Below are 15,122 nucleotides of genomic sequence, written 5' to 3' on the forward strand. Positions count from 1 at the left end.
AAATTTTATTTTAGAAATGAAAAATCTTCTTTGAGCTTGAGGTCAGTATTGTTTATTTGTTTATTGTTTCATTTTATGTTTCCCAATATTTCGCAATTTTTTGAAATTGCAAACATATGTTTGGCAAATATCTTAAAAATACTGTGATACTCAATAATATACATACAATTATAATGTCGTTGTAGATCATCCCCTGAAGATGCAATTTCAAAAAATTGCGAAATATTGGGAAACACATGGTTTAATAAGAAAGGTTAGCCAAAGCTTTATGTCAGTTTAAATTTTTTCATTCGAGTATTCCTAAAACTTCAAAAAAATATACACAAACTGTGTATGTGTGTGTGGTGTTTGAATAATATGCCAAACAATTTTAAAAACAATCGAATTCAATGATTTTTAAAATTATTTTAGGAACATTTGTATGGAAATAATTCGTCAGCTTATCATTGAAACAAACATTTTATCATATCCACAACTTGATTATGCGGAGAAACATTGGTCCTTCATTCATTTTTCGCGATTTTTATAAAATGCTCAAAATTGGTGTTGTAAACAAACCCACTTGTTGCTTAATTTTGAAGTTTTAGGAATTCAGGAAAAACAAGGGTTCTATAGATTTTTTCATTTAAATCTACCTCTATACTTATACCCATGGTAGAACAAATACAAGGTAAAGTTAATACTACAACAAATACAACTCGAACAACAACCACAAAGGAATTTGTGTTTGTTTGTAAACCTTAGTGTCAACGTAAATGTAAACAAAACAAGGAAATGTCTATAAATTATTGGAATTTAAAAAACTAATAATTTTTCACATTTGATTGAATATTTTGGAAAACATGAATGAAAACTCGTTAGATTTTCAATTTGAATGTTTCCATATCATTCCACTAAATGCATAATTTCTCGCAGAAAGTAGAATACTTGCAAAAATGTTTCGGGTCGCTGGTAATTCATAGAAAAAAGAGAAGCTGTTTCAATCATTTGCTTTTGAAAACAAAAAAGCACATGTTTATTAGGGCTTTATTCTTTTCAAGTTTAACAAAATACCACACATATTAACAAATATTGTACCGCCTCTATAAGCGGTGTTTTAGTGTGCGGCATGTCGTTCGGACCTGGAGGAGGTTACATGTCAATGATATGAAGCCGTCTTTATGGGAAATAGTTTTTTTTTCAGATGAATAAATTTGTTCTTCAAAAATATATATCCCTAATATACATCGAACATAGAAATAAATACATAAAATGTCGAATGGAATTTGACACTAACACTACAACCCAGTTCAGTCAGCTGGGTATTGCTGCTACCTTTTCTTGTTCTACCATGACTTATACCATGGGGAAACATAAAATGAAACAATAAACAAATAAACTGTTGATATTTCCAATTGTACATCATATGTGCTTGGTAACCCTGCTATGAGAATACCTGGATAAATAACAATAATATTAGATGTGGCAACATTGTTCTTATATACAAATGCAACAGTATTCACGCATACTCATTTATGTTCTCTCTTCTCTTATTTATTGCATTTTATATTGTCTGCCATATTACATGTGTCACACATATCATCCATCATTGTACATAATACATAATTTACTTTTGTAACGTTTAGTTAGTTGTCTTACATCTTTCCTTCAATAAAGAACTGAATAATTAACCTTTAACTGTGGAGTTGGGGGTAAATTTTACCCCTTCGGTCATATTTTGTTAATTACTTTCAAATGATTTGAGCGATCGGTCTAATTTTCTCTGTATCTTCATATTTCCTTAACGTAAGTAGGCAGTAATGTTTTGGTTGTCATATGACTAGCAAGTGAGGAGATATGCTTACGATGGTGTAAAAATTACCCCACGTCCAAGTTCTTGTCACTGTGGCATAGAAAATATTTTACCACCACCTCCAAACTAACGTAAGTATCCTATGTAAAAAAATGACCCCACGTCCAATACGACGTATGAATTTCATGGAAAAGTTTTGACCACACGTCAAACTCGGCATATGAATTATATATTCTGCATTTTCAATTAATCCATTTTCACAGCAAATCAGTGCTCCTATAATAAGGCAATTGCTAGAAGAGGACGATAAGTTCAGCAACGTTGACGGTGATGGTCGATCCCGAATTCAACATAACCAAAGGCTACTTACGTTAAATTATTACTAGGATCTTGGACAAGGACTCAATAGCCCCATCCAAAATATATATCCCAGAGACTCGAAAATATGTTATATATGCTTAGTAGGCATAACAAAAAACTACACATACCTGTTTCCAATCCAATAAAGAAATATAAATGGGTTGCAACATACCCATATATATGTGTACAGTGTACGATCACTATGAATGATAAATCAGCTATTTGGTACCCTGCAGATTTTAAACAAACGTGTGTTTTTGAATGATTTCTGTATTTTCATTAAATATGTAGGCAAGACTGTCAAAAAATGCAATTTCACGTTTTTAAGTATTGTTATATTATTTATTTCTTCTAAAAATAAAATATGTCTTTTTTGTTGGATTAAAAAAAAGTCTGTGAAATATAGAGCCTAATTTTCTATATAAACAAAGATTGTGGTTTGATTTGATATTAGTTTATTATTTGCTGACACAATATCATGCAAAAAATGCAAAATATTATAAAAAATAGAAAATATATAAAGAAATATTTAAGAATATGTATAGGGGTAAAATTTACCACCACGTCAAAAAGTACGTCCTACATTTTCACCTCCAAAGTTAAAGGTTAAATAGAAAACGATCCTTGTGCCTCCACATTCATTTTCTACAGGTTATGGGCCTATGCGTTCGCATTTAAAGAGGATTTGTTGTCGCTGTTTCTTGAAGAATTGAAATAAATATTCTTGGTGCCTGGATTCTGCAAATTTTGTTCACAATTGCAAATTTTTATTGTGAAATTTATCGTGGATATTTACTCGATTGGCGAGAATCATGGCTGACTCAAAATTGTTGTTCACAAAGTTGAACAGAGATAATTATGAGTTGTGGAAATATAGAATGCAGCTGTTGTTAAAGAAGGAAAAGGTATGGGATGTTGTCAGTGAACCTGTTCCGGTGACTCCTGATGAAAAGTGGAAGGAGCGTGACACTGAGGCAACAATTCTGATTGGATTAGCTGTTGAAGAAAGTGAAGTTCATCGTATTGCAAATTGTGCAAATGCAAAAACAGCTTGGGACACACTTAAGCTGTAAACAGATACAACGTTTGGGTAAAGTTTTGTGTCGTTTTGGGCGTTTTTACACTGTTGGGCATGATGCCGAAAAATTCAAATTCATTTGAAATATATGCCGGCAAACAGATAAACGCTGGACTTTGGTATCGTCGTCGCCCTGTTGTTGTTGTTTTTTTCTCGACGCCCAACGCAAAACTTTAATCAAACGTTGTATCTGTTTTCAGCTTTAAATCGTATCACGAAAAATCTTCATTGAGTAATAAGGTGAAACTTATGAGAAATATTTGTGAACTCAAATTACAACCTGGGGAAGATATGGATTCCCACATAACAAAAATGAAGATAATGTTTTCAAAGTTGCAATCGTTGGGTGAAAATTTGTCAGAGTCGTGGATTATTTCTATGCTATTGAGTAGCCTGCCTGCTACATATGACACACTTATAACTGCTCTTGAAGTTAGAGATGAGAAAGATCTTACAATGACTGTTGTGGAGAATAAATTATTGGAACTAAAGAAAAGGCAAGCCGGTGAAGACTCTGTATTGAAAACAACGAATAAACTTGTAAACAAAAAGAAAATTATTTGTCACCATTGCCACGGTGTTGGGCACATAAGGAGAAATTGCTGGAAGTTAAAAAGTAAGCAATTGGATCAACACAAAGCCAAAATTGCACAGGAAAATTTAGATATGAAGAATGCGTGTTTCATTATGAGCGGTGCTGAAGGTGAATGGGTTGTTGATTCTGGAGCGACGTGCCATATTTGCAGTGCAAAAGATCAATTTATGGAACTGGATACATCATGGCGTGAAAAGGTTACAATTGCAAATGGTGATGCTGTTTATTCGAATGGTAAAGGAGTGTGTAAAATTAAAATGATGAATAATAAAGGCGCTGAAGTGGTCATCACTGTTGAAGATGTTCTCTTCATTCCATCATTTAAAGGAAATTTACTTTCCGTGAAGATATTGTCGACTAGGGGTTATACATTTACATTTACTGGTAATATTTGCAAAATAAACGACGATAAGGGCGTGCAAATCGGTTTGGCAGATTTGGTCAACAATTTGTACCAATTGCGTTGTAAACGTACCGAAAAGGCAAATGTTGTTACGTGCAAAATGGATCGTTGCCAACATTATTACCATAAATTATTTGGACACCGAGACATCAGTGCTGTTAAATCTATGCAAGTTGGTATGCTGGAAAACAATTTTAGTATTATGGATTGCGGCGTGAGAAAGACTTGTGAGGTATGTACCAAATGTAAATTGACTCAAAAATCCTTTCCAAAAATGTCAAAGTCAAAAACTGGGGAAGTTTTGGAAGTTATCCACACAGACGTTTGTGGACCCATGCAAACAATAACACCTGGAAAGAAGTAATATATGTTGACATTTATTGATGATTATAGCCGTTACACCGTTGTATACCTGTTACATGAAAAATCTGAAGTATTCCCAAAATTTAAGGGTTTGTTGAAATGGTGAAAAATAAATTTGGAAGGTATCCCAAATGTTTTAGATCGGATAACGGTGGGGAATATAAATCCAAACAAATCGCTGATTTTCTAAGTAGTCGTGGCATAAAATCTCAGTTCACTGTCCCCGATTGCCCACAACAAAATGGCGTGGCTGAACGAAAAAATCGGCATTTGATGGAAATGGCCCGATGTCTTCTGGAAGAAGCTGAATTACCAAAACAGTATTGGGGTGAAGCAGTCATGTGTGCCAATTATCTGCAAAATAGATTGATTTCAAATTCCGTTCCGTGTACACCGTATGAAAGGTGGGAAGGTTCAAAACCAAATATTGAAAATTTAAATATTTTTGGAACAAAGGCTTATGTTTTGATACCACATGTGCAAAGAAAGAAGTTGGATAATAAATCAAAGCTGTTAACCTTCATGGGATATGACGAAGAAAGCAGAGGATTGCGGTTTGTTGATACTGCTACAAATAAAGTGACAATAAGCAGAGATTTTAGATTTGTGAATTCAAACGAAAGTTTGGCCTCAAAGGCGATAAAGTCAAACAACCCAGTCAACTAGAATTCGACGTTTCGTCAAAAAGGGAAATAGGTGAAAAAGATTCTGATGACGTCATGAACTCTCGTGCTGATTCGTATAGTAGTTTGAGCAGCGATTTGGAATATTTTTCTGATGATGAAGAAGAAGAGGTCCCTACTACAAGTAATATTGATCAAAACGAAAATGCCATACGTAGATCATCAAGAAAAAATAAAGGTGTTCGTCCTGCTCGATACTCAGCATGTGTCATGGAATCCGAATCAATTATCGAAACAAAGACTTATAAGGAAGCCGTATTGTCGAAACAAAAAGAAAAGTGGTCTGCTGCGATGCAGGAGGAGATGGATTCTATGTTAAAAAATGATACTTGGGAGTTGGTTACTAAACCTGAAAATGCTAATGTGATTGGATGTAAATGGATTTACAAATTAAAAGCTAATAGCGATGGCAAAATTCAACGCTATAAAGCTCGCCTTGTTGCAAAGGGATTCAATCAGAAATACGGAACTGATTATGATGAAGTATTCGCACCCGTAACACGGCAATCAACATTTCGTATATTACTTTCTATTGCTGGACAAAAGAACATGCAAATTCATCATATGGACGTAAAGTGTGCATTCCTAAATGGAAAACTGAAGGAGACCATTTATATGGCGCAACCACCTGGTTTTGTGGAAGGCGATTCAAACAAGGTTTGTAAGCTGAAGAAAAACATTTACGGTTTGAAGCAAGCAGCAAATGTTTGGAACAATGCTATTAATGATATTTTGATTAATAATGGTTTTTCGAGAAGTAAGTCTGATTCCTGCTGTTATACCAAAATCATCAATGGGGAAGAATTATTTATATTGCTGTATGTTGATGATTTGTTGGTTGCTTCGAGAAATGAAAATTTGATTGCGGATGTTGGTAAAATGTTGAGTAGTCATTTTGAAATCAAGAATCTCGGTCCAGTGTCAACATTTTTGGGAATTGAAGTCAAGAGGACAAGCAGAGCGAATTTCTAATTGGCCAGAAAACGTACATCAATGAGGTAATTAACAAATTTGGACTTCAAGATTCTAAAATTGCAAAGTATCCGTTAGAACCATCATATGGAAAAATAAATTCTGATCCGTTGTTAAGAAATAATGAATATCAAAGTCTGTTGGGTCACTTGCTGTATGTTGCTGTTAACACCCGTCCAGATATTGCGGCAAGTATATCCATTTTATCAAAGAAAATAAGGTGTCCTTCGCAAGAAGATTGAGATGAAGCGTGTGGCGAAATATCTTAATGGAACAATTGATATGTACTTGAAACTTAGTTGTGAGACTGATACACCGAACACGTTGATCGGATACGCTGATGCAAACTGGGCTGAATACCGAATTGACCGGAAAAGTAACTCTGGATATTTGTTTTTATTAAATGGTTGTGCAATCAGCTGGGCTTGTAAAAAGCAAACACTTGTCTCTCTATCTACAACTGAAGCTGAATTCATCGCGCTGTCAGAAGATGCAAAAGAAGCGAAGTGGTTGAGAAACGTTTTAGCAGATTTCGGATGTCAACAAGTTCAACCGACGAAAATTTACGAAGACAACAGAAGTTGCTTAAACTTGATAAAGGAGGAGAAGTTAAGTAACAGAACAAAACATATTGACGCAAAATATTACTTCGTAAAAGATTATATTGATAAAAAGGTCATCGATTGTAATTATTGCCAGTCCGAAGAAATGTTTGCAGATATGCTGACTAAACCACTACCTTTGTCAAAGCTGGAGAAATTTAGAACATTGGCACAAGTCGTGTACAATTGAGGAGGAGTGTTGATATTTCCAATTGTACATCATATGTGCTTGGTAACCCTGCTATGAGAATACCTGGATAAATAACAATAATATTAGATGTGGCAACATTGTTCTTATATACAAATGCAACAGTATTCACGCATACTCATTTATGTTCTCTCTTCTCTTATTTATTGCATTTTATATTGTCTGCCATATTACATGTGTCACACATATCATCCATCATTGTACATAATACATAATTTACTTTTGTAACGTTTAGTTAGTTGTCTTACATCTTTCCTTCAATAAAGAACTGAATAATTAAATAGAAAACGATCCTCGTGCCTCCACATTCATTTTCTACATAAACAATACTGACCTCAAGCTCAAAGAAGATTTTTCATTTCTAAAAAAAAACATTTTCTAAAAAATTGTTGATTATTTGCATGATTAACTTTGTGTATCAAAAATATGGTGAAAATAACAATAAAACAACAGTTTGAAATATTAATTGATAAATTAATTGCAAATCCAATGTGCACATGGGTTCCATCTATACAGCCGACAACACCAGGGAATTTCGATTTTGAATAAAAATGATTTTTGTTTTGTCTTTTTTCCTCCTCCGACAATTTCGAAACGATCCAATTTTGCAATTTTGGCACAATTTGTCCTCTATAAAGTGGACAACTTCCTTCAATACGTCAGACAACATAGTTTGAGCCAGGCAATTGTTGTAATCATTGTCATGGGATTTTTGGAAACTTCCCTCCGCAAAAAATCTCAACGCAGCGCACACTTTTAAAACTGGGGATATTGCTGTTGTTCTGTAACTTATACCCTAGACAGACGGCAGCGTTAATTTGCATTAACTGCCTTAATTCAAATTAATTCGTGCATTATCCAATGCACAAATTCGTGCATTATTAATGCACAAAATCAAAGGAAATTTAAACTGAATTAAGGTATTTCAATATGGCAATAAGTCTGTCTGGTTACTTTCCCAGCAAGAACTTTCTCAGAGAGTAAGGGATTTTTATTCTCTTTTGCTAGAAAATTGTAAAAAGTAAACAGACACCTTCCCAGCAAAAACCAGCAAGCAATCAGCTGACTTGCCAAAACAGAACAATTTGTCCGCCAACAAAGGAAGCAAACACGTTGTATTTTATTAAAAATAAAAAAGAAAATGAAACAAAGTATTTTTCCACTTTACAAATTTGTTCTCCATAAAACAATACAATTAGACTATGTTATTTCCACAATAAAATTGTTTTTAATGTTCACAAACATAAATCAACAAAAAACTAAAAACATCTGATTGATTGTTTTCAGGAAGAAGAAGAGCTTGCAAGTGCTTGCTAGAAGAAATTTGTCCAGCAAGAATTTGCACACTCTCAGTGAAAGAACAGTCAAAATGTTGCTCTCGAATCGCTCTCTTTTGCTGGTTTTTTGTGTTAACAGACGACTTCCAGCAACAATTGGTACAAGTTGTTACAAATTTTAGGGTAACCAGACACAGCTAATGCTGTAAAAGAGAGCCCATATTCATGTAGGAGAGAGAGCATATTCATGCTCTGAGACACAATTTGCATTGAAAATCAATTGTCTTTTGTCCAATTTCCATGATTAATAAAATAAAAGAGGAAAACAAATCAGATATTTTCGCGTTTCTTTCAAATAAGTAGTGGCCTTTCTCGAATAGAATAGCAGCTAATCGTTCTTCACGCCTTCTAACAAATCTCTTTTTAAAATTTTTATTTTCACGACAATTTTCATTACCCACCATACCAATTCTATCGAAAATTATATCTTCTACAAATGTTTTTTAAAGTTTTGCAATATATAATATTAAAATGTCTCAAAAATATCGCGAATAAATTAAATTTATTTTTGCATTATCGTGGTGAAAAATTCAATGGCAGAAAGTATATTTGTTTCGCATATTTTGGCAAACTTTTGTAAAACTTTACAAACAGCTGTTACATAAATGCAGAAACTATCGTCTGTCAGGGTAAAAAGTTAATTCAAATGAAGGAATTTTTAATGCAAATTAACTCTGCCGTCTGTCTAGGGTATTACTTTAAAGTCATTCACAAGTTTGAAAAAAACACTGATCGATAACACGTTTATCGACAACCCAGTTGGGTTGACATCAATAATACAACATTTCATCTCAGTTGTGCTGACAATTGACAACTCAACTCATGTTTAGTGGCAATGCATAATCGACCCCTTAATATGACCCTATCTCCAGTCCTAGGAATGTGGCTGCTTCGATAGGTAGTAACCACAATACTGCTTGAGTTAGTTGTCTAGGTTTGGCAGGGTAGTTGAAAAGTTGCTGCCTTGTGCCGCATGCTATGGCAGATGTGTCATCAATCCTTGCCCTACAGTTGTTTATGGCAACTGCGACTGCATCTGTGAATACTATTCAAAGCCATTGCGTTGCTGTAGTGGAAGAATCTTTGAATCCTCATGTAGATGGAGGAGACATAAGGATGCACCCTGTTGCCATTCTGACAGATTTGAATATTTTTCCACCACTTTTCACTTATATCCGCGGACCACGCTGGTCTGGTTTCTCTGTCTGTCGGATAGAGACTTGAGAACTTTGTTGCTACATCTCAGCCAGTCGCTGACGACTTGAACATTCCGTCGAATGTGACCTCTAGAATCATGGGGTAGTTACATTCAGCTCAGTGCTCACCTTCGTGCTGTAGATTTACTGGCGGATATTTGCATATGTTAGTTTTTCCTTACATATTCATTAGAAAGATTCGTTCGAATACATTCGAACATATCAATACTGTTTCCCCGAATCTTACATTGAAAAATAGCAAAGTTAGAAAGTTTGTTTGAAGACCAGTAAGACTTCTGACGAAAGAAGTTAAAGGTCCAATCTTAATTCGATTGTCATACTTTTGTTCGCAAAAATGTAACGAATCAATTGGATCAACAAAATAGGGATGAATAGACTACACTTCAGAGGATAGTAAATATCCTGTGAATTGTCCTTTAACTTAGTATCTATATATATAAAAATGGTGTTAAAAATGTATAGTAATTCATAAAATAAGAACGGCTAGGCCGATTTCTGTAAAATTTTTTTTCATTTATTCGTATTTTCGAGGAGAAGGTCTTTACGGAAGAAAATTTTGGAAAATCCCTCTGGAAAAGTCGGAAAATTGGAAAAATCGAAAATTGAGATTTTGTATGAAATTTTATTCCTTACTAGCTTTCCAAGTCATAAACTAGAAAGTTCTTAGTGTAAATCATGGAAAATCATGAAAAATTGCGGAAAATTGGAAAAATCGCAAATTAATTTTTTTTACGAAATTTTGTGTGCAATTATTCCTCAATGCCTTCCCAAATGAAAAAAATTAAAGTTCTTAGTGTAACGAGACGTCTTACAAATTAACCGGAGTAATACACCTCATTGGCGTCAATGCCAAAATACGATAGATGGCGTTGTACATTGACTTACATTTGTTTTGTAAGAAAAAACCCAACAAACCAAACCAAGAGAGTGAGTAAGAAATCACTCACATTCTTATTATAGTGCTATGGGAAGTATGTATGTGTGTATTAAAGCAAAGCACAATTATCCGAAAAATAATGAATAGATCGAAATGAAGACATTTTCTTATTGGATTACTTAAATTTAGATGGATAGTGGTCTTATTTGACAAAAAGTCTTCAATGTGAATCAAGCTTTAGTGCCAACAGTTAGACTGTGCTCAATTTGATAGGTGTATTTTTCGCACTGTCATTTTCTATACCAAATGTGCTACTTTTCTTGCTGCAATTTATTCCAGTTTTGTGTAATATTAAATTAATTCCTGATTATATCCACATACGGTAAAAGCATACAGTTCATCCACGCCAAGACGAATGCTTCTATCTTCGCTTGCTTTTGCTGAACATTAGAGGCCCCACATCCTTCGATTCCCATCGTACTGTCCGCCATTTTTCGGGAGGCTTGCCAACGTTTGAATTTGCTCGAAAACGATTCACATTGGGACTTAACGCTCGCCGATGCAATTGTTTCTGCGCCAGCGAATCAAATTCGTACATTGTTTGCGATCATCATAGCCACATGTAATCCATCGAATCCAACCGCATTATTTGACAAATACAAGGACGATATGGCTGACGACATTTTGCACAGAGTTCGCACGACAACTTTGAATTTCGATCTTGAAATTAACGAAGAGATACGCAACGAAGTTTTAGTTCTGGTCGAAGACATGTGCTTGCTCATATGCGGCAGTCTCCTGTCGACATCGTTCCAATCGTTCGATCCACGATACATTCAATTCCGAATTGCAACGAGAGAAAGCCTACGATCGAGATGAGCTCGCCGAAAGAGTGCGAACAAATGTGCCATTATTGAATCCCGAACAGAAAAACGTGTACGATTCTCTAATGAAGGTTGTTGACGATGGAACAGGAGGCATTTACTTTCTCGATGCTCCAGGTGGGACAGGCATTTCGTAGATTCTGGCAACAATTCGGTCAAGATCACAAGTTGCGTTAGCTGTTGCATCTTCTGGAATTGCTGCCACATTGTTGGAAGGCGGTAGAACTGCACATTCCGCTTTGAAGCTGCCGATGAATCATCACACAGTTGACGATCCAACGTGCCCAATAACCAAGAATTCGGCGACAGGCAAATTGATGCTAGAATGCAAAATCATCATTTGGGATGAATGCACGATGTCGCTAAACGAGCTTTGGAGGCAGTTGATCGAACAATGAAGGATCTACGAGGTGATTTAAGACGATTTGGTGGGGCTTTGATATTGCTCTCCGGAGATTTCCGTCAAACACTTCCCGTCATCCCGAAATCTTCTGCTGCTGATGAACTTAACGCATGCCTAAAATCTTCGTTTTTTTGGCGGCATGTCCAGAAGATGCAATTGACCACAAACATGAGAGTCGCATTGCAGAACGACCCATCGGCTGCTGAATTTTCGAGACAACTACTGGAGCTTGGCAACGGCCAAATTCCTATTGAGGTTTCGACTGGATTGATATCGTTCCCTGAAAATTTTTGTGAATTCACATCGTCCAAGGAGGAACTCATCAGCAAAGTGTTCCCCGGCATTCCACAAAATTACAAAAATCTCGATTGGATTGCTGAACGGGCAATACTAGCAGCGAAGAATAAGGACGTGGATAGCTTAAACTTAATTATTCAAAGTCAAATCGCAGGGCAACTGCACGCGTACAAATCTGTTGACTCCGTACCCGATCAAAATGAAGCGACTAACTACCCGACGGAATTCTTGAACTCGATTGATATACCAGGAACTCCCCCGCATAATTTACAGCTGAAGGTGGGATCGGTCATAATTATGTTGCGGAATCTCAATCCTCCAAAATTGTGCAACGGTACGCGGCTGTCCGTCAAAAACCTAATGAACAATGTGATTCAGGCGACAATCATCAAGGGCAAATTCAAAGGAAAGCAAGTCCTTATCCCACGAATTCCCATTATTCAAACAGACCTTCCTTTCCAATTCAAGCGGATTCAGTTCCCCGTTCGATTGGCATTTGCGATGACAATCAATAAATCGCAAGGCCAATCACTCGAAGTCTGTGGGATTAATCTTGAATTTCCCTGTTTTTCGCACGGTCAGCTATACGTTGCATGTTCGGGTGTTGGTAAACCGTCTTCGTTATTTGTTTTTGCGCCGGAAAAAAAAAACCAAAAACATTGTTCATCAAATCGCTCTCTATTGATTACATCAAATAAATCATATTGAAAATTTAAACATTTGTGTCGTATTATTACTCTAAAGTTTGTCTGAAGGCTTAAAATTGGGGCGAGACGAAGTTCGCCGGGTCCGCTAGTAATATATAATTTGCGTATATATTTTGTTATACCTTTCTATTAAAATTAGGGTGCCACCGTGGTGCAATGGTATGCACACCCGCCTTGCACACATAAGGTCGTGGGTTCGATTCCCCGGCCTGGCAACATCAAAACACTTTTCAACGGTGGCAAAATACCCCTCAGTAATGTTGGCGACATTTCCTGAGTATTTCAGCCATGTAAAACTTCTCTACAAAAGTGGTGTCTTAGACACGCCGTTCGGACTCGGCGATAAACTGTAGGTCCCATATCATTGAGCTAATATGAATCGGGGTGCACTCATTGATATGAGAGAAGTCTCCCTTGTCCCTTATGGGATGTTTGTGGAACAATTATTATTATATTTCTATTAAAATAATGCCCGTAATTTCTAGCCCTAGGTAACCGGATAGGTAGCAACCTACTAGTAATCTTTACCTACGCGTTTGGTAATTTCTACGTGCCATTTACCGAGGCGTGTAAATTTTGAAAACATGTGGTAATATTGGTGATTTTCATTCATGATTTCGTAAAAACATTGCAACATAAAAGTGTTTTACAATTTTTAGCACATTGGCAACGATCAACCAAGCAAAATCCTTGGTGTAAGTAACACGGCCGTTTTCGACCCGGTAACGTTACCTATGTATTGTAATTATGAAATTTTGCTTACACGGGGGAAATCTATGAACTCATAGATAACTACGCGTAGAAATTACGGGCAGAAATAATCACCCTTATTACGGTTGGCGTAGTCGTAGACGTTCAAGTGACGTAGACGTTGTCGTAGGCGTAGACGTTGGCGTAGTCGTAAGATACATTTTTATATGATGAAAAATTATATACAACGACATTTTTTGTCTTTTATAGCATTTTATGTCCTTAAAAAATCGAAAGAAATACATTTGTAATTGCCAGAACGCATTTCTTGGTTTAAATACAACATTTATTTTTTTGATACGACAAATCGGTATTACGTATGGCGTAACACGACAAATTGGTATTACGTATGGCGTTGAAATACGAGGAAAGAGTCGTGACCGATTTTGTAAACGACAGCATATAAAAATAAAAACAAATTAATTTCAAAAGAATTGTTTGGCAATGATTGTTAAAATATATTGGAAAATAACTATAATAAATACAAATTTTACTACTTTGATTCATTTGCGTAAGATAAATTTCGTGTCTTTATCAGATGACAAACTTTCTATTGAAAATTTGTTAGAGTACTCATATAACGATTGATGCAATGTAAATTTCTTAGTTCTTGCTCAAAAGATGATTTCAAACGAATTGTTTTACAATTAAAAAATATATATTTTTAAATTTTGTATGAGAAAAAAATTGTCGTTGTCGTAAATGTTACGTGGTACCAAAAAATATCCCTACGACAACGACTACGCCAACGACCACAAAAACGTCTACGCCAAACACTTATTTTGATTGTAAAAACTATAGGGTTAGTTTTTCTTCTGAATTAAAAGTTTAAAAATGATCTACTAATAATTCTAATTATGTTTGTTACCAAAAGAATTCTTTAAAAATTGAAATTTTTGCTTTTTTGTTCAAAAACATACATAATACCAATTAGACGTTACGACACGTCAGCTTGCAATTTTGGATACGACAACGCCAACCGTAATAAGGGTGAATGATTTTTAAAAATATGTTATTGTTCCAAATTTAATGTTATATTTCTAAAGCGTTGAAAAAATTTTGCCCGGAGTCGGAGTGGAGTTATTTTTTTCGACTCCGACTCCAGCAAAATTGCTCGACTCCGAAACCCTGGTCATGACTTCAGGAAGGTACCTTACGCCAAGATTGTATACGTTACGACCACAATGCCGTCTGGAGGTGGTAGAATACAGGAGAGGTAGAGGTTAAATATTTCCTGTTACACTATACGGGGCTTGAACTTCTTGTTCTTGAATTTCACGTACGACTGGTGTCCACACAAATTTTTTTATCCAACGTTTCACATTTTGCCCGAGGGTAGAGTCTTTTGGACCAAAAAATCGTCAAATTCGGCAACACTGGTCCTATAGCATGGCTAGTTCTTTTTGAGTCCTCGACTAATATGTGTAGAGATGGCGTGCAGTTTGTTGTTACGGAACACATGCTGATGATCCGCAACTGGATAGCTATTTCTGACGTTCTGAGAAGTAAAGCCTCAAGAGTCTTTTCTACGGGCGATAAAAGTGATCAGTACAATACAACTTTGCATATTTCAGGCACGACATGTTGAGCACTT

At 35.6% G+C, this 15,122-nt stretch overlaps 1 protein-coding gene across 1 annotated transcript; it reads left to right on the plus strand.

The window, feature by feature from the left end:
• Positions 1-11,942: 11,942 nt before the first annotated feature.
• On the plus strand, positions 11,943-12,586 carry LOC141388963 (uncharacterized). The gene is made up of 2 exons (XM_073959816.1): positions 11,943-12,481; positions 12,520-12,586. The coding sequence occupies exons 1-2, from the start codon at positions 11,943-11,945 to the stop codon at positions 12,584-12,586; spliced, it is 606 nt and encodes a 201-aa protein (XP_073815917.1).
• Positions 12,587-15,122: the final 2,536 nt, after the last annotated feature.

The sequence above is a fragment of the Musca autumnalis genome, unplaced genomic scaffold (assembly GCF_047663935.1).
Source record: "Musca autumnalis isolate F117 unplaced genomic scaffold, ASM4766393v1 scaffold_1, whole genome shotgun sequence".
Taxonomy (NCBI): Eukaryota; Metazoa; Arthropoda; class Insecta; order Diptera; family Muscidae; genus Musca; species Musca autumnalis.

Excerpts from the sequence above, each read along its gene's own strand:
- LOC141388963 (XM_073959816.1), top strand. The coding sequence starts at position 11,943 with ATGAGAGTCGCATTGCAGAACGACCCATCGGCTGCTGAATTTTCGAGA. Across the intron at positions 12,482-12,519 it reads AAGGGCAAATTCAAAGGAAA|ACCTTCCTTTCCAATTCAAG; the intron begins GCAAGTCCTTAT and ends TTATTCAAACAG.